Genomic DNA, 25535 nt, shown 5'->3' on the forward strand with positions numbered 1-25535 from the left:
ATGTTTATGTTTATAGCTTTGCTTGGCAAGAAGCCCTTTGTCAAACAAGCCCACACCACATCCGGCTTCCCTCTGTTTTCTTAAGCTTTCATCAACCCTAAATTGATGATGGGAGGTGCATCACATTTCACCCTGCTTGACTAGCTGGAAATTTTATAAGGAGGAGAGGTGAAGGTTCTGCCTCTGGTTCAAACGGCTGGCTCTTGCATTGCACCCACATGCCTTCTGTAAATCTCCTCGCTTGCATTTTAATCTGTATAATCCTGCAGTCTTTAATCTTAGTCCAAGCTGCTACCAGAATCTACTATATTGGAGCTGTGGAAGAATATTGGGATTATGCACCCACCGGGAAGAATCAGATCACGGGACAAAAGCTCACAGAAGATAAGTAAGTTGAATCCGGATTTCTTGTTGCACGGCAAAGATTTTGTTTGAAATTATTTCATCTCTTTGGGGAAATTGTGTCTGCTTATCCACAGATGCAGATGCTGGCTTCAAAATTGATGGATTTCTATCATTTCAAAAGTGCATCCAAGCAATTTTGACAGCAGTCTTAATATTCATCTTGAGATTGTTTTTGGTGTGTGGGTGTGTATTTGTATATAAAGAGTACAGTGGAAAGCAACAAAGATGATTAGGAGACTGGGGGCTAAAATATGAAGAATGGTTGCTGGAATTGTGTATGTCCAGTTTAATGAAAAGAAGAACTAGGATTGACAGGATAGTAGTCTTTCAATATTTGAGGGGCTGCCCCAAAGAAGAGGGGGTCAAGGCAGGGCTAGAAGCGATGGATGGAAACTAGTCAAGGAGAGAAGCAACCTAGAACTAAGGAGAAATTTCCTGACAGTGAGAACAATTAATCAGTGGAACAACTTGCCTCCAGAAGTTGTGAATACTCTAACACTGGAAGTTTGATCTTGAAGGTTGATTGCATGACCGCACAACTCTGCAACCCTCATAAATACAGTTGTCCAGCTTCTGAATTTTCATGGGGAAGCTGCAACAATTGTAAACGTGAAAAACGACCGTAAGTCACATTTTACAGTGCCGTTGTAGCTTTCAACAGTCACTAAATCAGTGTTTCTCAACCTTGGCAACTTGAAGATGTCTGGACTTCAACTCCCAGAATTCCCCAGCCAGCGAATGCTGGCTGGGGAATTCTGGGAGTTGAAGTCCAGACATCTTCAAGTTGCCAAGGTTGAGAAACACTGCACTAAATGAACTGTTGTAAGTCTCGGACTACCTGTATTTGAACTTTAATCTTCTATAATCGCGATGGCGAACCTATGGCACGCGTGCCAGAAGTAGCACACAGAGCCTTCTCTGTGGGCATGCGCGCTGCCGCCCTAGCTCAGCTCTATCGCGTTTCTCCGTGGTGTTACTTGCGTTACAGATGTTTCCCCGCAAACGATGAAAGAGAAGCTCACGGAAGAAAAAGACCACGCCTCTTCCAGAGTTGCCAGTATTGGGATGCCCCGCCTCCCGCTGGCCAGCTGGTATTCAGGTATCCGGCACATGCGCGCCTTCCGGTTTGGGCACTCAGTGCCTAAAAGGTTCGCCATCATTGTTCTATAATGTTCTAGAAACCTCAGTTGGAAATCGGTTTTTCCACTTTTCATTGTAGAGACGCAAATCTTACCATGACAAGAGGCCCTAACAGGATTGGACACGTTTACAAGAAGGCAATTTTCAGACAGTTCACCGATGATTCTTACTCTCGCGAGATTGCCAAACCATCATGGCTGGGTCTTCTTGGCCCGATGCTGAAGGCTGAAGAAAAGGACACCTTTATTATTCATTTTAAAAACTTTGCTTCCCGGCCATATTCCGTACATCCGCACGGAGTCTTCTACAAGAAGGACTCAGAAGGTAAATCAAATAACTTCTTTTCTGTTTCAGATGTTATTCTCCAATAATACTGTTAGTGTGACTCTGGTGGTTGGAACAGTGTGCTGGAGCTAGGCCTGAAATGGTCTGGGTTCAAGGCTGACCTTCACACCTCAGTTCATCTGTTGAGATTGATGGAATGAAATTGAAAAAGAGTTAATATTTTGTATGAACACTAGAGGGAGCCAAGAGAGAGTTTTAGAAGAGAACTTTGTAATCATTTAATTGGTTAAAGAAAAACAATGTTAGAAGTTGATTGGTTAAATGTCATAATTCTATATAAGGTAATAGTTAGGGCGTTACTATTGCTGACTGGTTTGTGACCGCCCCGATCAGGCTAGCTGATATGGGAGTAGGAGGAGTTAGGGAGGGTATAACTGCTGTCTCACTTTCATTGTGGGTGTGGCTCTCCTTTGTGACTCAGGTGAAGTCAGGGTGAGACCCACCAACGCTTTGCAAACCGTTTTCAAATTAGCTTTGATTTTTGAAAATAAAGAAGAATTTTATTATTCTACTCCGAACCTCGTCTCCAGAATTCTTTTAAATTCTGCAAACAAATTGGGGGCTCGTCCGGGATCCAATCTGCGTTGGGGCTCTGAGGGGTCCCCCTCAGGTGCACCCCTTTCCTTTTTTGAGAGGAGGGGAACCACCCAGAGGACTACGTAGCTTTTGGAAGCCCGTAAAAATTGTGTCATAGACGAACAGTAGGAGGGGAGTGAATAAAATAAGAAAAAGCCTGAAGACAGACCGGATAACTCCTGCGCGCGGACCCTGGTGAGTACTGGTTTTGAAAACACCAGAGCACAAGACCCAGGGCGGTCAGGGAGTGTGTGAATGTGAGAACTGGCAGTGGGGCTGGGCATAAGTCCTTTTGAGGACGGAGTGAGTGATGGGGATATTGTAAATATCCGGAGACGGTGACGTGTGGAATTGAAAAGAGCTGCTGGGAGGGACACAGAAGCACACACTTAAGGGAGGGCTACCTACCCATATAAGAGATGGGGGGAAATACAAGTTCAGCTGAGAAAGGAACACAGTGTGTAAAGAAAATTAGAAAGAATCCTAAGCTTAAAATTGACCCGAATGGCCCATTGGGCCAAATGCTGGCTGGATGGGGGTCCCCACCTTATAATCGGGAAATTTTGAGATTAGGATTGACTAAAGAAAATATGGTAAATTTATGCTGTTTTATTTGGTGGCAAGATGATAATGTTGAGTGGCCGCGGGACGGCTCTATGAATTTCTTTAAATGCCGTAATCTATATGATTATGTGAAACAGAAAAAGTGTAAACATTTGGACAATGAGTTAGATTATGCTCTGCTCTGGAACCCGGACCTTTGGCCATCAGAACGTATTCTGATGGTGAAGCCCGGAGAGCAGGAAGAAGAGGAAGAAGCCCCAAAAAGGGATTTGTTGAAAAATATCCCTCCTCCGTATAATCCAGTTCATATCCAAAATCCCCCACACCCGGCTAATGCAGTAACTCCCCCATTATATCCTGAAATGCAGGGAGGGATAAGCCAATTTACCCCAGGGCAGTGGCCTGGTTCTCCGATGCCCGTATTAAGTCCACAGGGAGGGGAGAACCCAGTTTGGACTCCTAATTGCAACACCCCCCCCCATCCCGTCCTTAATGCCATACTCTCTGGGGGTTGATGAGAAAACAGGATGTTCAAAGGACAAATTGGATAGTGCAAGGAAGAATTTAATAAACCAATTGGGTGAAGAGGAACAGGTTAAGCAATTTCCTCTAAGAGAGACCCCGAATGGAGTAAATGCCCAAGGGGCCCCAATTATAACATATGTACACGAACCGCTAAGGGCAACGGAGGTTCGGGCATTTAAAAAGGAAATGAAAAACTTCATTGAGGATCCATTAACAGCTAGCGATCAATTGGATTCCTTATTAGGACCTAACATATATACTTGGGAAGAAATACAAAATATAATGGGTATTTTGTTTAGCCCCGAAGAGAGAAATTTAATCAGAGTAGCCGCCATGGCAGTGTGGGAAAGAGAAAACCCTGTGGTCGCGGGAGGGAATCAAGATAGAGGAGATACTAAATATCCCCTGGTAAAGCCAAATTGGAATAATAATGAAGCAGAGGGGAGAAGAAACATGCAAGATTTAAGATCAATAATTATAAAGGGGATGAGGGAAGCAATACCAAGAACTCAGAACATGGCTAAAGCCATGGATATAGAGCAGGGAAAGGAAGAAGCACCAGCTACATTTTTGCAACGTCTCAAGGACGGAATGCGAAAGTATGCGGGGGCGGATCCTGACGATGCCCTAAATGTACAGATAGTTAAAATTCAATTTGTAACTAAAGCATGGCCAGACATTGCAAGGAAATTACAAAAGAGAGAGAATTGGGCTACAGAATCTTTAGAAGTTTTGTTAAAGGAAGCGCAGAAAATATATGTGAATAGGGAAGAGGAAAAAGTAAAAAGGGACGGACAGAGGACAAGTCGAATGATGGCTATAGCAGTAAGGGGGGCTATGCAAACACAGCCCGAGCAAGGAAGGGGGCGGGGCTGGGTGCCACACGGACGAGGGAGAGACGATACCGGACTTAGAGGGAAGCTCGGAATGAGAGGCAGAGGCGGAGTTAACCGAGGAATGATGAGAAGGGGAACAATGGGAGAAAGAGGAACTTGCTTCCATTGTGGCAAGACAGGACATTTTAAGAGAGAATGTCCCACTCTGGCCGGGGAGGAGCAAATTAACCGATTGATGGAGGAAGATGAAGACATATATTAGGGAAGTCAGGGGCCCTTCATTAGGAGTTCCCGCCGGGAGCCCTTGATAAATTTGGAGGTGGGAACCCAGGAATATACCTTCTTAGTGGACACTGGAGCATCTCGCACCTCTATGTGTGTGATGCCAAAGGAGGGAAAAATTGATGATCAAGCAAAAATAAAAGTTAGTGGGGTAAAGGGGGAAGCTTTTAATGTGAAGCAGTTAGAACCAGTGAAAATAAGATATGGGAAAAATGAGATCCGGACTCTAAAATTATTGTATGTGCCTGAAGCAGGAATTAACATCATGGGAAGAGACCTGATGTCTGCCTTGGGAATTACAATAAGCTTTGAAGTGAGAACATTGTTGAAACAAAAAGCTGGGAGGTGGTTGACTGATTCAAGGTTGCTAAAATATGAGGGGATGTTACTGGATCATGCTGACTTAGTCCTGACAACTGACTCAGCATTGAATCCAGCCCAATTCCTCAATAAAACCAGTTCATCTGAAAGTGAAGAAATTGAACACTGGTGTAGTGAAATAGTAGATTTAGAAACAAAAATCAGGCCAGATTTACAGGATACCCCTTTGGAAAAAGGAGAAAGATGGTACATTGATGGTTCTTCACGAGTGGTAGAAGGGAAAAGACAAAATGGATACGCTATAATCCAGGAGGGCACATGGGCTCTTCTAGAAGGGGGGAGACTGCCAAACCATTGGTCTGCACAGGCAGCCGAATTGTATGCCTTGAAAAGAGCTCTCATATTGGGGGAAAAATCAAATTTAACGATTTACACCGACTCTAAATATGCGTTTGGAGTGGTGCAGACCTTTGGGAAGATTTGGAGGGAAAGGGGATATGTGACAAGTCAGGGAAAGGACCTGATCCACCAGCAATTAATCAAGAAGGTGTTATCAGCCCTTGCCCTGCCCCATAGAATTGCTGTAGTGCATTTGAGAGCACACCAAAAGGGAGATGAGGTTGAGAAGAAGGGAAACAGGTTGGCAGACCAGGAAGCTAAGGAAGCTGGTATGAATGAAGTTATTGAACAAATTAAAATTATGATTCCCCATGTATTTGAAATGAAGGAGATACCAATTTTTAATGAGAAAGAGGAAAACAAAATTAAACAGATGGGGGGAACGAAAGATGAAGATGGGAAATGGTGGTTACCAGATGGGAGACAAATTCTCAATTACCCCCTCATGAGACAAATCTTTGAAAGACTACACGAGGGGAGTCATTGGGGAACTCAAGCCTTGATTGATGAAGTATTAAAAAAATATGCAGGAGTAAAAGTCTATACGGCAGCACAACAAGTAACTCAAAAATGTATAATTTGTCAAAGGGTAAATAGAAATCAATTAAGGGAAAAACAAAAGGGAGGGAGGCCTTTAGCGCTCTATCCTTTCCAAAATATACAAATAGACTTCACCGAAATGCCACAAGTGGGAAGATATAAATATTTGTTAGTTATTATAGATCATTTGACAGGATGGGTAGAAGCCTACCCATGTTTTGATGAAACTGCTAGAACTGTTGTTAGATTATTATTAGAACATATTATACCAAGATATGGGATTGTTCAGAGAGTTGATAGTGACCAGGGAAGACACTTCACGGGGAAAATCACTCAAGGAGTGGCTAACGTATTGGGAATAAAATGGGACTTACACAGTCCATGGCATCCGCCCTCTAGTGGGAAGGTGGAAAATATGAATGGAAAGATTAAAACAATGTTGACAAAATTGTATTTGGAAACAGGAGTGAATTGGATAAAAGCGTTGCCGATAGCCTTATTTAGAATAAGAACACAACCCAGGAGGGATGTGGGAGTCTCACCTTATGAAATGTTATTTGGAATGCCACTAAGGAATGCTGGGATACGAATGGGGAATTTACCTAGTAAAGACAAAGGATTGATACAATACTTGCAAATACTGTCCCAGACTTTTGACTCTTTCAGGAAAGCGGGCTATTTAATACAGACTCCTCCATTGAGCTTCAAAGTACATTCCATTGAAGTGGGAGACCAGGTGTGGATAAAAACTTGGAAGGACGATTCCCTAAAGCCGAAGTGGGATGGACCATTCCTGGTGTTGCTGACCACAGACACTGCCATCCGGACGGAAGAAAAAGGCTGGACCCACTACACCAGAGCGAAGAGAGCCAACTTGGAGGAGTCGGAAACTTGGAAGGCCTTTCAGAAGGAGCCATTGAAGTTGGTGTTGAAAAGGCAGTAATTCTTCTAAAGGAAAAGGCCCGTGAGTTCTTGGCTTGTGACCAATGTGCTGGTTCTGTTCTTGTCCGTGTGAAGCTTGCTGCTGTTCCCATTGTATTGACTGTGTACTTTGTATCCACTGTCGGATCTCCTGTGACATTATATTGATTGAACAATACCTGGCGGCATATTTTTATTATCCGAGTCTATCTTCAACTGCTCTCACCACAGACCTCCGTATTACCCCAACAGTACAGAGAGCGCTTGATAATCCCTTTTCTGACAATTATCACGCCGCCGGGCCCTAAAGAAGATGAAACCACGATGCCCTTCCATCAGAGGACTGTTACCTGGGCAGGAAACGGGATTTTGGGACTATTGGGCTCCTCGACCATCTTGCAAGTATTTCCTGTTGCATTTTCTAGGCATGACAATAATGATGGGTGTGTTACTTTTGGTGGTGTGGGGAGCATGTGAATATCAAAATAAGGAGGGAATAGTAGAGGATTTCTATGGACCTCCCTCTAAACAGAATCGCTCAAAAAGAGAGATAAGTTTTCACCATCATGCGAGGAAATTCATAAACTCACCTGTAAACACCATTTGTATAAAAGGAGGAGGACTACAGAAAGGAGAATTCCAATATTCGAAAATGACACATGAGGGATGCAATCTAACATTAGAAGTAATGGCAAAACAAACTAAGAGAGGATTGGCCTGGTCATGTGAGAATCAAAATGATGGGTGGAGAAAGGGACTTTTCGAAATATGTAAAAATGCAACTAAGAAAGATTTAGATAATGGAGACCCAAGGTGTTATTGGATTGATAAAATTTTATGGTCTAGTAGCTGCAAAATTTCAGAAGAAAGCCCTGGAGATATACAATTTCTCTGTAATAATAATAATAAGAGTCAAAACATGCAATTAGGATGGAGTGGGATGTGTAAAGTATTATGGGAACCCAGTTGGTACAATAAAAGCCCTTCTCGAACTAAAAGGGTTCCAACTGCTGCAACTAAGGTTGAGTCAGAGAACTGTTCACCCTGCATTACCAAGGCTAAGGTGGGTGAACGGACTATCAACACCTTAATATATCATACGCATCCACCCCAGGGATGTAAACCTACTAAAATGGATTGCCTTCACAACAAAATGATGTACAGTTTGTGTACTCTAAAGGGAAAAACTGTATGTTATAATCCCAACACTCCAGTTCGCCTTAACGTTACTTTATGGGCAGGCTTGCCTAAGACAGGTTTTAGAAAGAATCCACAGGGAGGGGGTAAGCTGTATTTCCTTAATTATACTATACAGTTGCAGAAGGGGAAACAACCCCTAATTCTGGTGTTTGATGCATGTACTGCCACTAAGTGGGGGAAAGGAGTGCCTTGTGGAAACCAGGCTTGGATTAATAGTTATAAAATTAATCATAAATACTTGTGTGAAGCTGTTACCAACTGGAATTATGGTAATCCTAATGTTTGGATTCCTTGTGGAGGTACCATCCAGTGCTCAGGATGGGAATGTGTTTGTGGTCACACAGGGGGTGGTTATAAGGGGTGCCCTTATATAACTTCCTTCCGAAGGGGTGTCGGAAATACTATCCAATTAGAAATATCCCGTAATATCCCACCCATGGTGACGTATGGTTTTGGAATTGACGGAAAAGGGTTGGATCCAGAGACATATCTAACTATTAAAGTTGAGAGGATTAAAGATGGAGAAATAAAATCCCTTGGGTGGTCTGTGTATGATACTCTACGAAAATTAGATGACCCCTTACCAATAAATACTAAGGCTAACAATTTATTTATAGAAATGGCTGAGCAGGTGGCTAAAACCTTGACTGTTAAAAACTGTTTTGTTTGTGGAGGGACTAACATGGGAGAGCAATGGCCATGGGAAGCTCTGGAGGCTGATCCGGTGACATATAATAATCTTTCGTATGCTGGTAATGTCACAGCAAGAAAAGACTTCACTGGAATTGTGTGGACTCTGTCTACCAACCTGGTAGGGAGAAATTGCTTTGTTAGGAATGGATCTATTCATGTTGGGAATTTAATTTGTCTGGGAACATGGAGTCCTGACTATAGTATTTGGTCTTCCCCGGCTAATAATACTCAACCCCTACGTTTTAATATGACTAATTTGAGCTATTTGAATTCTTCCTCTATTAATGATATGTGGAGAGCACCCAATGCTATGTACTGGATTTGTGGAAAATTAGCGTATGAAATTTAATCTAAAAATTGGTCTGGCTCTTGTATTTTAGGGTGGATAAAACCATCATTTTTTCTGTTGCCTATAAAAGCTCGACAGGTGTTAGGGATCCCGCTATATGAAAAGGTTGGCTCTCAGAGCAGAAGAAGACGAGAGTTAGAATCAAACTCGGTCTTTTCCAACTTTCTTTGTAGTGATTACACGAAATTTGAAAATAGTGATGTTTGGAGCTCAGAAAGAATTATATGTACATATGGTAAAGCAACGTGGGCAGAAGATGGAACTTATGGGTACCGTACACCCATTTATATGATAAATAGAATTATTCGTCTCCAAGCAGTATTAGATTTGGCTGGCCAACGAATTGATAAAGCTTTTAATATTTTGTCTACTGCTACAGACAAAATAAGAACCGCAGTATATCAAAACCGTTTGGCATTGGACTATTTGTTAGCCAAGGAAGGGGGTGTATGTGGAAAATTTAATCTATCTAACTGTTGTTTACAAATTGATGAAACTGGGGCCGTTGTGAAGCAGTTAACTGCAGAGATGCGGCAATTAACTTATAATCCTGACCAGATATGGCGGGGATTCAATTTGGATGGTGGGGGCTTTTTAGGGGGGATTTTTAGAAATTGGAAACAAGCATTGTTCATGGTTGGTATAATTTTTATTGGATTAATGATGCTACCATGTTTAATTCCCATAATAAGAAATGTTGTCACCTCCACGGTGGGAAGCATAATACAAGCTCAGCAACATGAAAAGTCAATGATGGTATTAAAAGAAATTGGGGACCAGATCCAATTATTGGAAAGTATGAATACATTCCCTATGGAAAGTACAATAATAGAAAGAGAAAGGTTGAAAGAAATAAGGGAAAATATTAAGAAAATTGCCATATAAGAGATGGGGGAATTGATGGAATGAAATTGAAAAAGAGTTAATATTTTGTATGAACACTAGAGGGAGCCAAGAGAGAGTTTTAGAAGAGAACTTTGTAATCATTTAATTGGTTAAAGAAAAACAATGTTAGAAGTTGATTGGTTAAATGTCATAATTCTATATAAGGTAATAGTTAGGGCGTTACTATTGCTGACTGGTTTGTGACCGCCCCGATCAGGCTAGCTGATATGGGAGTAGGAGGAGTTAGGGAGGGTATAACTGCTGTCTCACTTTCATTGTGGGTGTGGCTCTCCTTTGTGACTCAGGTGAAGTCAGGGTGAGACCCACCAACGCTTTGCAAACCGTTTTCAAATTAGCTTTGATTTTTGAAAATAAAGAAGAATTTTATTACTCTACTCCGAACCTCGTCTCCAGAATTCTTTTAAATTCTGCAAACAAGATCAGGGGTAGGATTCAGCCGGTTCCGACCGGTTCGGTAGTTCCGGTGAGCATTCTGCCCCGCCCACCTACTACCCCTGTACTTTCCTGTCCTATATTTCCCTCTTTTTAGCTCAGCTGATTCACGTGGCATAGCGGATTGCCATGCGTCAGCTGTTTTACTCACAGGGTTGACATAGAAGGTAAGTTTTGAAGCTTAAAAAGGTCATTTTTTAAAATGCTGCACACACACGCCGAGCGCGCACTCACCGAACCAGTTGTTAAACTGGTTGCATCCCACCACTGGCTGAGATATATAAAAATATCCCATGATGCGTTGGGGTGTATTCTGGATCGGTCCAATGCTCTGATTGTCACAATGACTACCCAGGTAATTCCAAGGAGTTCATTATAAAAAAAAACAAGCTATCATTCAGAAACCAGCTCCAAATGAATGATGTTGCAATGTCCTGTGATCAGTGGTGGGTTCTGACTGGTTCGGCTGAACCAGTAGTGGCTCGGCGGCCTGGTGTCTGGAACCTAGGCCTGCCACGCCCCTGAACTGCTTCTCCAGTCGGCGCCATAGGTGCCGCCATCTTGTTTTTCGCTTCTGCGCATGCGCAGAACAATTTCTATTGCCCTGTGCATACGCGCATGCAGCGTGCCAATGAACAAACCAGCAGTAGTGCCTACTGGAACCCAACCCTGCCTGTAATCATGTGAGGATAACCATTTGCGATCTGCACTGCCAGCTTCTGGCAAGCAAAGTCAACGAGAAAGGCAGCAGGAGGTCACAAATGGCAATTATATGGCTGCAGGAAAAACAGATTTCACAGGATTCACCTAACAAGAGCAGCTGGGACTGTTGCAACTACTGCTGTAAATGGATGCAGTCGCATGACATAGTATTTTATAACTGTGTGGCTTAGCAACCATGTTCTCATCCCAGTTACCATCGATAAGCAAGGACGACCTGTTGTTGGAAAGAACATCCATCTGGTTCAGGTGCAAGCCGGGAATAAAATAAAATGGAGGCTGACTTGAAAGAAAGTTTAATGATGAGCAGGACTAGACACAAAGTCAGCATGCAATTCTGGGTCAGTTGAACAACTGGCTAGATGAGTGCCAGGATTTTTGTACAGGTCCTCAAATGTTGCTGGTTGTGCAATGAAGGCAGAGGTGGGTTCCTATCGGTTTGGCCTGGTTTGGCCAGGTAGGTAGTAACTCGGCCGGCCATGTACCTGAACCAGTTCTATGGCCGCCATCTTGTTTCTTGCTTATGCGCATGAGCATGTTGCGTGCATCAAGCGTGCACCCTGAAGCACCCATGCGTCCACAGCTCATCCCTGAGTGAACTGGCAGTAACAGAAGCTGGAGCTCACCCCTGAATGAAGGGGCTTCTGTTCTGAAAGAGAGTTGGGCAATTCCCATTGCGGCGAATGGCTTTCGTCCTGTGCTGGATATTGGGTGAGGGGCTGCTTGTTCTAATCCTGTTTTTGTTAGCTGTCAAACTTTGCTGCAAGAAGTTTCAAAATATCCTATCTTGACTGAGTTTCTGCCTGCAGTATTTCCTTTGCTTATGAATGGAGCCATTTAGATAGTTGGATTCCCCTTTCAATAAGCTCTTTATCTCCTTAAGTGCTGGCCTCTGCTGCGGTCTATTAAGAAAGACTGGGGGCTGCTTTCTGCCTCTAAAAACATGTTTCTCCACTTCTCCTTTAGAAAAATATAATATTCTGTCTTTTTAAAGTATTTCTTAAAATATTTCATTCTTCTAGGAGGGGAGGGATTCCCACACTGTGTTTCAGGAAGTTTTTTTTTCTCCCTTTCACGCTTCTCTCTCTTTTAAATGGCATAAGAATCCAGGAGCACCCTTGATTTTCAGGAACAGGGGAAAAAATGCTGTGACACGGTTAAAAGAAAATCTTATGGATTCAGGGAGTCTTTCTTTCCTTCTCTGCTTCAGGGGCTCTTTATCCTGATGGAACAAGCGGAAAAAGCAAAGAAGATGACTTTGTTCTCCCTGGGACCAATTACACATACACATGGCCCATTACGGATGATTTCGCACCGACTCCAGCTGATCCACCGTGCCTGACCTGGATTTACCATTCACACATTAACACTCCAAAAGATATCAGCAGTGGGTTAATTGGACCTTTGCTGGTTTGTAAGAAAGGTACGGAATTTAGAATTTAGCATCTGGTAATGCAGAGTTGGATACTGAGGTACTTGACAGCTTAGAATCAAAATGTGCCCATGAATACTCAATCATCCAGGTCTAAATCATTTAAAAAAGGTTAAATCATGGCAACTGGACCATAGATTGTCTTCGTATCAAAATACCTGGCGTTATTTTAACCATTTTAGCAATATATCTATTCCTTTTAGAACAATTAATCAATGAAATGGCTAGCCTCAGGGGCCGGTTGCTGCCCCATTACTGCCAGTTCGGTGCGCGCAAAAATGTTAACATTAAAAAAAAAAAAAAAAAAATTTGTGCAAAGAAAATTGTTCTGTGCATGAGCAGAACTAAAAATCAAGATGGCGGCACCATATGAGAACTGGTTCGGGGGCATGGCAGGCCTGGGTCACTGCCGATTCCAGCAACTCAGACTGCCAAACCATTACCGGTTTGGCCGAACTGGTCCGAACCAGTAGGAACCCACCTCTGGCTTGCCTTCAGAAGTTGTGGGTGGTTTTTAAGAAGAGATTGGACAACCACTTGTCTGAAATGGTGTAGGGCAAGGGTGTCAAACTCAATTTCATTGAGGGTCGCATCAGGGTTGTGTTTGACCTCGGGGAGCCTGGGGGGATGTGGCCAGCTTGACGTCATTCATGTCAGGGGTGCCTGCGATGGAGAGAAACCAGTGGTGAGATTCAAATAATTTAACAACCGGTTCTCTGCCCTAATGACCATCTGGGTAGGCATGGCTCAGTGGTCATGTGACTGGGTGGGCGGGCCAACTCAATGTCACTCACGTCGATGGGCGCTTCACCTTAGCTGTTACAATATAATAAGGGTTAACTGGAGAGGCAGTTTCTGTAAGCAGGGCAATAAAGATTTGGCTAGAAAGAACACCCAAATGTTTCCTTCCTGCCTTCCTTACAGGATTACCCCTGTAAAGTGGGGGGGAAAAAATCAAAATGAGATTTCTTCCAACAACCGGTTCTCCCAACTGCTTAAAAATTAACAACCGGTTCTCCTGAATGGGTGCGAACTGGCTGAATCCCTCCACTGAGAGGAACCATCTCTGGCTCAGTCCTACCAGGACGGAGTGGCTGTTAATGTTTTGACAGGCTAGATTTGAGGACATTCCATTTTTGACAGCTGTTGTCATTCATCACTTTCCAACATTTGCTTCTAATTATTTTTAAAAATAATGTTCAATACTGTTTCTGCGGTTTATATAAAATGGCGGTGTTATAAATCTTTTTTAAGGAAAAGTTTTTATTTTTTTAAAAAAATGTGTCCTGGAAGATAGTTTCAGTATACGTTAACTTCTACAAGATTATTATATGCAGAAAAATAGAAAGACTCTGAGATACCCATAGTGGGCTGTTGAAGATGATAGAATGACTAGAATTGGCAAAATTGACTTGTTTGGTTAGAGAATGGCCAATACGGTGATTATGTTTATAAGGAACTGACAAATCCCTTATGAACTTTTTACTGAAAGAGGAAAATAAAATGAGCTTGTGATTTATGGGTCAGATGACCAAAAAAAAGGTAGCCGGTGGAAAGAAGGAAATTACATTGTAATCTAAGGGATAGTAAAATATGAATGTAAATGCTATCAGAAAGAAGGGAAACTGCTCCTTTATGACTTTTTTCCCCTTTATTTTATAGTTTTTTCACTCAATTATTATTTGATTTCCTTTACACTTTTCTTTTAAAATTTGTATTATTATTTTTTTACTTTAAAAATTTGTTTAATCAAAATTTCATATATTTTATTTAAGCATTCTATATTTAATTACTATTAATATTTAATAGTGTTGGAACAAAATATTAGGTAAAGGTTCCCCTCACACATATGTGCTAGTCGTTCCCTACTCTAGGGGGCAGTGCTCATCTCCGATTCAAAGCTGAAGAGCCAGCACTGTCCGAAGACGTCTCCGTGGTCATGTGGCCGGCATGACTAAACATCGAAGGCGCACAGGACGCTGTTACCTTCCCACCAAAGTTGGTTCCTATTTTTCTACTTGCATTTCTACAGCCTTTCGAACTGCTCGGTTGGCAGAAGCAGGGACAAGTAACGGAGCTCACCCTGTTATGTGGCACTAGGGATTCGAACCGCTGAACTGCCAACCTTTCTGATCGACAAGTTCAGCTTTTTAGCCACTGAGCCACTACGTCCCAACTAACAAAATATTACATATAAGTATATATTTCATAGTTATTGGTGAAAACTAATGCAAATACCTTAAACAGCCAATGAGATTTTAAAAAAGAATTATGCTTCTATGACACATTGACATAAACTGGTTAATCCACTGAAGATCTGTGTGATATAACTCAACTAGTTCTGTTATTTTAGAGACTCAGACTGGTGAAGTTGTGAAGGTGTTGGTCTGGAAACCAGGAGTTAGTGAGTTCTAGCCCTTCCTTAGCCAGGAAAATCAGACAGTCTCCATTAGCCCAACCCATATCACAGTGTTGTTCAGGAAAATAAAAGATAGATGCGTTAGATATTATTCACCACCTTGAGTTAAAATAATAATAATAGAAACTACTTTAATTATTCTTAGGTCCTTGGTTAGGACTTGAATTATTAAGTTTCTACTTATCTTAGACTGTGGATCTAACTGTAGATTATCCACACATCGTTATAATAATATGGCTTTTGACTCAAATATCTCACTAACTTACATCCAATTGTAGCTAAACAGCTAAATGAAGTATTGTATAAAGGAGACTGGTTAATGACTGGCAACTAATTCAGAAAGACCCAGCAAAAAAGGATAATACTAGGAAACTATAGGCTCAAAACATGTTTCCCTACAGCGTTTAAATTACTCACAGGCATAACCGCAGACCACATACAAATTTAGAAGACAATAACACCCTTCCAGTACAACAAAAAGAAAATAAAAGAAAAAGCCAAGGTAATAAAAATATCTACTGCTGATTGATACTACTGATTAAAGGTGTGCGGTGGCTCAGTGGCTAAGACGCTGAGCTTGTTGATCAGGAGGGTCGGCAGTTCAGCGGTTCGAATCCCTAGCGCCATGTAACAGAGTGAGCTACCGTTACCTTCCCACCAAAGGTGATTCCTATTTTTCAACTTGCATTTTTGCATGCTTTCGAACTGCTAGGTTGGCAGAGGCTGAGGCAAGTAAAGGGAGCTCACTCCGTTACGCGGCACTAGGGATTCGAACAGCCAAACTGCCGACCTTTCTGACCGACAAGCTCAGCGTCTTAGCCACTGAGCCACCACATCCTTTTCTGAAATGATATGCCCTCTCAAGGATTCCCTGGTAAGAAGTCTGCAATCTCACCCTTAAATGTATATAAGAATTTGCACATTGCAAAGTGCACATTGTTGGAATTATAGTATTGTTACCTGAAATCTTGCAAGCTGCCATATTTCAACATTGCAAAAAATATGGCAACCTTGCAAGATTTTGACAATATTTAGTTCTTTAAAAAATGATTTAGGGGTACCCTAGATGCCTGGTATCTGTGTGTGCTATATTGCTGATTCTTAAGTACATTATTTCTAACTTGGAGTATTTTAGCAGATTTGAACATGTTCCAAATACATTTCCTTAAGAGGGTTTTCTCAATTTCTTTTTAAAGGCTTTTTAGACAACACTACAGCTTCCCTGGCAGACAGCTTCAAAGGATTTGCCCTGATGTTCAGCAACATAGATGAAAATTACAGCTGGTACCTGGATGAGAACATTGACACTTTTTGCTTAGATCCTGCTACAGTCGATAAACAGGATGAAGATTTTCAGCTTAGCAATATGATGCTATGTGAGTTGTTGCCATAACTGTTGCCATTGTAAGATGTTGTTTTTATAGCCATGACTAGTGTGGAGTGTGATATCTAGCAGTTGCAGCTTTTCTTGAAACTTGAAACTGTAAATTACATTTCAATAATACTATTAGGGCCTTATAGCAATAGCATTTAAGACTTATACACCGCTTTACAGTGCTTTACAGCCCTCTCTAAGCGGTTTACAAAGTCAGCATATTGCCCCTCCCCCAACAATCTGGGTCCTCATTTTACCGACCTCGGAAGGATGGAAGGCTGAGTCAACCTTGAGTCTGGTGAGATTTGAACTGTTAAATTGCAGGCAGCCGCCAGTCAGCAGAACTAGCCTGCAGTACTGCATTCTAACCATTGCGTCACCATGGCTCATTATGCTTCGATTGCTTGCAGGCTGAAACGGAGTTTACAAGGCTAAGTATCTTTCATTTGCAGTTGTGTTTCATACTTGAATCAAATCCAGGGGTGGGTTCCTGCCAGTTCTAACCTCTTCTATAGAAGAGGTTAGAACTGGCAGGAACCCACCCCTGGATTCTATAGAAGAGGTTCCACAAATCTACAGTGCCCTTTAGAACCGGTTCCAGCTCCCTCCCCCTGCCCATCCGCACTTCATCAAGATGAAGAGCGAGAGGAGGAATTCTGGGAGTTGAAGTCCACAAGTCTTAAACCTGTCAAGTTTGAACACCCCTGAGGTTTTTTTTTCTAAAGGGTTAGGGGTGCAAGGGTCTTGTAACTTGACAGCTTTAAGACTTGCATGCTTCAAATGCCAGAGTTTCTGAGCCAACATTTTGGTTGTTAAGCAAGAGCGTTGTTAAGTGAATTTCACCACATTTTACAAGTTGGCCATGCCCACCCAGTCACATGGCTGGCAAGCCACTCCCACAAAGCAGGTCACACCTACAGAAGAGGTTCTAAAAAATTTTGAAACCCACCACCACTGTTCCCTCTAAGGTGCGCGTGCGCGGCCCCGCGCAGAAGTTTCTAACTGCCACGCAGAGATTTCTACCAAAGCAAACGTGGGGAAGTCCTTTGCAGGCGGCTAGAACTGGCCTCCCGCAAAGGACCTTCCCAGTCTTGTTTTGATGAGCCGCCAGTCCTCTTGCTTCTTCTCCTTCACCAGCAAAGCTCCCGCTGGCTTCCCAGCCCATGGCTTTGGTGCCTCTCCACGCGGAGCACCTGAGCTGGCTCCCGCGTTATCCCTCCCCCTTCCTCCTCTGCCGTGCTTTTGAGGCCGCGGGAGCTAGTAGGAAAGCGGCGGAGGTGGAGGCGGCGGCAGGGGTAACCCAGAGCCCAGCTGACTCCACTCGGAGCACCTCAGCTGGGCTCTGGGTTACCCCTGCCGCCACCTCCACCTCCGCCGCTTTCCTACTAGCTCCCGCGGCCTCAAAAGCACGGCAGAGGAGGAAGGGGGAGGGATAACGCGGGAGCCAGCTCAGGTGCTCCGCGTGGAGGGAGAGCACCAAAGCCATGGGCCGGGAAGCCAGCGGGAGCTTTGCTGGTGAAGGAGAAGAAGCAAGAGGACTGGCGGCTTTGAAATGCAACCCCCTGGTCCCGCCGGCCGCGGATTTGATTCGGCGTAAGTGGGGGCCGAACACATGCTGAGCCGACTTTGCGCAGTGAGGCGGAGTAATTCAACCCCCCCAAGAACGTCTCTCTGTGTGTGTGTGTTTGTGTGTGTGTGTGTGTGTGTGTGTGTGTGTGAGAGAGAGAGAGAATTGGATCAAAATTGGTGGCCAAAGGAGTGGAGGGAGGGAGGGAGGGAAGGAAGGAAGGGAGGGAGGGAGGAAGGAAGCCCTGCCCCCTGTGAAAAAAACTGAAGATGGAGCAGTGAATGAATAAACCATAAAAGCAACAAACAGTTAATGCATAAGTAAGCTGAGGAGCAAGTTCTCAACTAAGGAAGCAATATAAGAAAGAAATATAAAAAGCTCAATATGCCAAAACACTTATTTTAGTCTTCACTTAATTACTTGTATTGTAGTCTGATGTAACGTCTTTTTAAAGTTAACGTTAGTTAGAAAATATAGGGTACAAAACTTAAATAATAAAAAAATTGTACATTCATTTTGAAAAATAAATGCAATACTTGATTAATTTCATATCTTTATTTAAAATAGTTTTGCCATGGCATATGATTTTATTGACTCAGTTGGAAATGATGTGGATGTTGTATCTGATTCTGAGGTATATATATATTCTTAAGTAACATAACATATAGCATATTGTCCAAACTTGCTAGACTATTTAATTGATCTTACTACTTTAAAGGGGGAGAGTTTCATGATAAATTATTTTATTACATTTATGTTGCATTTATATATTATATTTATTACATTTATATTCCACATTATATATTTGTATTGTTATTTTAGTGTTTATTGTCAATTTTGGTAGATATTATATTGATATATCAATACTGATTTTAATCATACTAAATAATTGCTGCTATTATTTATCAGCATTACATATTTACAGTTTTTAATATCGAGTTAGTCGTATTTTAGAATAATAGCATTATCTTTTAATAGGATAATTGGCAAAATCTAATTCACATGTGATGGGTTGCATTCCAAAGAATGTGAGAGGACAGGTTGCCTGCAAAATGCCAGGACCCAGGACCCTGTTGGTGCCATGTCTCTCTCTAGCCAGTCTAACAATCTAAAAGCTGAGCAGAGAGCCTTTTTTTTTTCAGGGTGAGCGGAAAAGTATAGTCTTTGAGTGGCACTTTTCATGCCTGGCATTCATCAGGCTGAAACCTCGCTAGCAATCGGTGCTTGACGCTTGGTATGTTGCGCAAATGTCCAGCAGACGTGACAGCAGTTCAAACTGTGGCTCTCTTAGGTGCTCAGGCATGAAACTTTGCCGCTCAAACACTATACTTTTCCGCTCACACTGAAAAAAAATTAGAGGGAACATTGCCCACCACTGATCAAGTCCCTTCCGGTCCTATGTTCTGTGTTCAAATGGTGACATTTTAGCAGGGGTGAAATTCAGCACGTTCTGACAGGTTCTGGAGAAACGGTAGCGAAAATTTTGAATAGTTCGGAGAACTGGCAAATACCACCTCTAGCTGGCTCTATAGTGGGGTAGGAATGGAGGTTTTGCAATATCCTCCACGCAGGAGTGGGAAGGGAATGTGGATTTTGCAGTATCCTTCCTCTGCCATGCCCACCAAGCCACACCCACAGAACTGGTAATTAAAAAAAAATTAATTTCACGATTGCATTTCAGCATCTTCTCTGGAAAAGAGAGATTATGTAATCTAGAAAAGGAGGGTGGATTTGAAGCCGGTGAGATTCATTATTATTTTATTAAGACCTCCATATTAATCTACTGGAGCTTAGTGTAATATTGTGCAAGCACACAAGTGTGCACAAAGGACTAAAATGTAAAGCAGAAGACAACAGCAATCAGCCTGAAAGATGACAGGACAGTTTCCGAACTAAAGAGGAATTTGAGGTCTGATTACGTTCCATTAATTCAATAACCAGTAAATATGGGCAGGAACAGTTTATAGCCTTAGAATTTTGTTTTGATTAGCCACAAATAAACAGTGGGAATCGTCTGGAATTGCCTGTTAGTCTTCTAAGAATGAGGTGGTGCAGAAAGCTGGAATAAAAGAGTTGAAATGAATTTAGAAGTTGTCTAGTCTAACTGTCAGGATATTTCTCTTCATTTCTAGGTTGGTGCTCACCCTGATTAGTTTCCATCCATTGCTTCTTGTCCTGCCCTCAGGTGGTTTGGAGAATAGTTTGACTCCCTCTTCTTTGTGGCATCCCCTGAGATATTGGAACACTGCTATCATGTCTCCCCTAGTCCTTCTTTTCATCAGATTAGACATACCCAGTTTCTGCAACCGTTCTTCATAGGTTTTCGCTTTCAGTCCCTTAATCATCTCTGTTGCTCTTTTCTGCACTCTTTCTAGAGTCTCAGCACCTTTTTAATATCATGGCAACCAAAACTGAGTACAATATTCCAAGTATGGCTTCACCAAGACATTATAAAGTGGCACTAACACTTCACATAGGGACACGGTGGCTCAGTGGCTAAGATGCTGAGCTTGTTGATCAGAAAGATCAGCAGTTTGGTGGTTCGAATCCCTAGCACCGCATAACAGAGCGAGCTCCCATTACTTGTCCCAGCTTCTGCCAACCTAGCAGTTCGAAAGCAAGTAAAAATGCATGTAGAAAAATAGGAACCACCCTATTGGGGTGGGAAGGTAACAGTGTTTCGTGCACCTTCAGCATTTAGTCATGCCACGGAGACGTCTTTGGACAGTGCTGGCTCTTCGGCTTTGTAAAGGAGATGAGCACTGCCCCCTAGGGTCGGGAACAGCCAGCCCATTTGTGCGAGGGGAACATTTGCCTTTTAACACTTCACATGATCTTGATGCGATCCCTCTATTAATGCAGCCTAGGACTGCATTAGCTTTTTTTGGTAGCTGCAGCACACTGCTGACTCTTAAATCCTACCACCTACAGAGCAAATAATACAATTATTTTCATTTAACGACCCCCATAATCCCTTGTGGGTTGCAGTCTGGGCAACTCAATGGAGAGCATTTTAATGGCCAGATGCCCTTCCTGTAGCCAATGCGGAGCTTTGTTCAGCTGATATATTCTCAGTGTTCTCAGAAAGAGAAATATTTGCCTCTACCTAGGATCAAACCCACAGCCTCCTGATTGTGAGGCGAGAGCTCCCCCTCTAGGCCACCGCATCACTCTGAGCAACAACACTATAGAATTCCAGCTAGATGGCCATCTAGCCCCTGATTAGCCAATTCAGGAGAACATTGTTGGCAATTCGTTTCACACTGGACTTCGGCATTTCCTTTAGATATTTAAAACCTAACATTGCAAAATGCTGGGTTTTTTTTTTTTAAACACCAAGTGCTAGGAGCATATTATCAAGACTTTCTCCTAACTTTTGCTATTTTTTCTGCGTGTTATACATTTATAGCAATCAATGGATATATGTACGGAAACATCCCTGGCTTGGAAATGTGTGTTGGCGATTCAGTGTCCTGGTACTTGATTGGAATGGGGAGCGAGTTGGACGTTCACTCTGTGCACTTCTTGGATCATGTCCTGATTAAGAGAGGATATAGGACAGATGTCATTAGCCTTTTCCCGGCCACCTTGATCACAGCAAGAATGGTTGCCCAAAACGTTGGGGAATGGCTTGTGAACTGCGAAGTCAACAATCACATGCCAGGTAAACAATCCAACAAGCAAGAGACATGTTAGGTATCCAGAAACATGTGCCATGTTCTAAGTGGAAACTTCTCAAGTCAGACCTGGGCTAGTATTTGAATCTAAGCCGATCCTAAATCCAGGGCAGACCTGAATCTAACTAGGTTTTAACCCAAGCTGTTTCTCCAGCTTGGCTCAGGGGTGGGATTCAGCCGGTTTGGGCAAACCAGATGTTAATTTTTAATCTGGTTCGCCGAACCGGTAGTTGCACAGAGCTCGCCCCTCCCACCCCGCCCCTCCTGGGAGTCTCCATGCGGCCCATTTTGGATGCAAGGTAAGTACAGGATGTGTGTGGAGCAGAGGTGGGTTTCTACCAGTTCGCACCTATTCGGTAGAACCGGTTCGTCAAAGCTACCGAACCGGTTAGAAGAGGTTCCACCAGTGGACCCGGAAAGCAGGAAACACCTACAGAAGAGATTCCAAAAATTTTTGAAACCCACCACTGGTCCTTGGATATGATTATTCTACACTATCATGCTCATATTTATAAAACTCAGTGCCTCTGTGAAAGGTAAGGATGACTACTGCGTTTGTAGTGCAATCAGAACATTGCGTGTGTTGAAGTTGTTTTAACGCAAACCAAAGATGCCTTTTAAAAAACAAGTTTACATTATATTCTTATGCGTGCCAGTGCTGTGTGTGAGGTAATTTAAGGTGGTTCTGACAAGTGTCGTCGGCATCTTCATATCCGGTCACATGGGCGGCAAGCCACTCCCATCCAGTCACATGGGTGGCAAGCCACTCCCACAAAGGAGGCCACACCCACAGAGTAGGTTCGAACAATTTTTGAAACCCACCACTGGTGTGGAGGCTCTGGGAGGGTGAAAAACAGGTGTACCAGAAGTACTGGATGTCCAAAAATGGGCCCATTTCCGGCCTCAGGAGGATTTCCGGAGCACAAGGGAGGCCATTTTTGCCCTCCCAGAGGCTCAAAAAAAAAGCTTCTGACACAATTGCTAAGTGAGACACTTGTTAAGTGAGTTTTACTCCATTTTACGACCTTCCTTGCCACCGTTGTTAGGTGAATCACTACAGCTGTTAAATAAGTACAGTTGTTAAAATAATCTCGCTTTCCCATTGACTTTGTTCATCAGAAGGTCGCAAAAGGGGATTTTTGAGAACCATTCATACGGTAAATGTGAGTCAGTTCAGGGGTGGGTGCCACATTTCGTTATCACCGGTTGGCCGGGTACATGTGCACCTTCCGTGTATACACCTTGCCTTCTGTGCATGCGCTTTGTTTGCGCATGTGCCTTCCGCACATGCACCCGGCCTCAAAAACGTGCCTAAATAGGATGGCATAGAGCCGGGGCGGGTGAGCAGGCCCACCCACGATTTCCACTACCAGTTCGGGCGAACCGATACGAATCGGCTGAATGCCACCTCTGAATCAGTTCATTTATGAATTGATTTGCAGCGACCCAGGAGTGTAACTGATAACATTGAGCATGTAATAAGCATCTGGAATAAAGTCATCTTTTGTGGGATGAAACCAAAAGTGATTAAATGCTTCTCCTGTTTATTTTTTGCCCTGCAGCTGGTATGTCAGGATTATATGACATCAAGTCTTGTGGTCAAAATATCACTCGGGCCTGGAGTGGTCATAAAAGAAAATATTTTATTGCCGCTGAAAGAATTCTCTGGGATTACGGACCTGGGGGTATTAATACATTCACTGGACAACCTTTAAATGCTACTGACAGGTCAGCCTCCTGTGTGGTTTTTATTGTGTTAATGTCTTCATTCCCAAGCCTTTTCCTTCCTCTTCTATTAATGTGGGTTCCACCACAAATCCGCGAAGCCCTTATCCGCGGAGACATAAGCGTGAAGACTAATTTGCGCCGTTCAAAGCGCTAAGGAAAAATGCGACCTTACCGCGATGACATAATCGCGGAGGGCAAATCCGTGCATTCCCAAGCACTCAGTACCCTAAACCTAACCCTAAACCTAACCCTAAACCTAACCCTAAAACAAACCCTAAAACAAACCCCTAAACCTAATCCTAACCCTTACCTTAATTGAAATCGACTTTCTGCCGTGGTGCCGTTTTAAAGCGCCCTTCTGTTGCCGCGCTGTTGTCGCGGCGGTGATGACGCGCGGTGATGACGTCGCGGCTTTAGCAACGCGATTTTATCACCGCTATTTTGACGAGCGCGGTTTTGTCGTGCCACGTTAATGTGTTCCCCCGCCCATTAACAAAAGTTGCAAAACTACTTTATAAGAATCTGGAATTTTTAAATTAACTCGTTGGTCCCACACAATTGTGTTGGTAGAATACAGGTAGCTGTTGTGACTCAGCAGAAACCTGTGAGTTGTTTCAGGATGCAGGATAATGAGCAGCTGTTGCTCGTTAGGGTCTTCTCCTGCAGGTAAAAGACTGATGGTGCCACGCCTTAGTGGCAGAAGTCAACGTCGTACGTCGTTCGTTTGGTCGTGAGTTCAGTTCCGTGATTCAAAGAGGCACTTGGATAAGTGATTTGCTTTCTGTAAACCTGGTTTGCTGTAAGAGTTTTGTTTTTGCATTTGCTGTGTAACTTTTTGCCAGAGACTTTATCTATGTTTATTTTGGGGCTCGCAGCCAGCTTGAGCCAGGACTGATAAAGATATTTCCTTTGAAGTTCTGTCTGGCTGTCGTTTGTGAACAAGCAAGGAGGGGGGTCAGAACAGGTAGCTGACAAGCTGTATTTTCATAATGTGAACTTTTTGATTAGGTTTAGCATCAAATGATTTTGGTTTAATGTCTCCTGCCAACTCAGAACCTAGTTTGTGAGTCAGTGAAGAAGTGTACCAGGTTATGCATTTTGTATATTATATTGTATATAATAGTAATAGCACTTAGACGTATATGCCACTTCAGTGCTTTACAGCCTTCTCTAAGCAATACAATACAATACAATACAATAGCAGAGTTAGAAGGGACCTTGGAGGTCTTCTAGTCCAACCCCCTGCCTAGGCAGGAAACCCTATACCGTTTCAGACAAATGGCTATCCAACATCTTCTTAAAGACTTCCAGTGTTGGGGCATTCACAACTTCTGGAGGCAAGTTGTTCCACTGATCAATTGTTCTAACTGTCAGGAAATTTCTCCTCAGTTTTAAGTTGCTTCTCTCCTTGATTAGTTTCCACCCATTGCTTCTTGTTCTACCCTCAGGTGCCTTGGAGAATAGTTTGACTTCCTCTTCTTTGTGGCAACCCCTGAGATATTGGAAGATTGCTATCATGTCTCCCCCTGGTCCTTCTTTTCATGAAATTAGACATACCCAGTTCCTGCAACTGTTCTTCGTATGTTTTAGCCTCCAGTCCCCTAATCCTCTTTGTTGCTCTTCTCTGCACTCTTTCCAGAGTCTCCGCACCTTTTCTACATCGTGGCGATCAAAACTGGATGCAGTATTCCAGTTTACAGAGTCAGCCTATTGCCCCCAACAATCTCAGGGTCCTCATTTTACCAACCTCAGAAGAATGGAAAGCTGAGTCAACCTTGAGCCAGTCAGGATCGAACTCCTGGCAGCGAGCAGAGTCAGCTTGCAATACTGCATTCTAACCACTGTGCCACCAGAGTTTTTGGCTGAAGTTCCAGATTCAGATCACAAATTGATTTGAATGGAAATTCATTAAGTAACAATGAGAAAACATCTCAAAGGTGCTTTTTCGGACTTCTTGGTTTTTCTTCAAAGACGTTTCGCTTCTCATCCAGGAAGGTGAAGAAGTTTCTTGGATGAGAAGTGAAACGTCTTCCAGGAAAAATCAGAAAAACTGGTTCCCTCTTGAAAAAGCACCTTTGGGACAACCATGACCTGGATGACTGAGAATGTCCATAGACATTTGACAATGAGCAAACTCTTGTTTTCCTAAACTTCTGTCCCTGCTTATCATCTGGTTTACAAGT

At 42.9% G+C, this 25535-nt stretch overlaps 1 protein-coding gene across 1 annotated transcript in view; it reads left to right on the forward strand.

The window, feature by feature from the left end:
- Window positions 1-218: 218 nt before the first annotated feature.
- Window positions 219-25535, forward strand: part of HEPHL1 (hephaestin like 1) — a 52610-nt gene continuing 27293 nt past the window's right edge. Inside the window, exons 1-6 of the mRNA XM_032219714.1 lie at window positions 219-388; window positions 1625-1869; window positions 12365-12577; window positions 16202-16381; window positions 21357-21611; window positions 23187-23352. Of these exons, the coding sequence (XP_032075605.1) occupies window positions 219-388; window positions 1625-1869; window positions 12365-12577; window positions 16202-16381; window positions 21357-21611; window positions 23187-23352 (1229 nt within the window). The remainder of the gene's footprint in view (window positions 389-1624; window positions 1870-12364; window positions 12578-16201; window positions 16382-21356; window positions 21612-23186; window positions 23353-25535) is intronic.

This window comes from Thamnophis elegans, chromosome 6, assembly GCF_009769535.1.
Source record: "Thamnophis elegans isolate rThaEle1 chromosome 6, rThaEle1.pri, whole genome shotgun sequence".
NCBI lineage: Eukaryota > Metazoa > Chordata > Lepidosauria > Squamata > Colubridae > Thamnophis > Thamnophis elegans.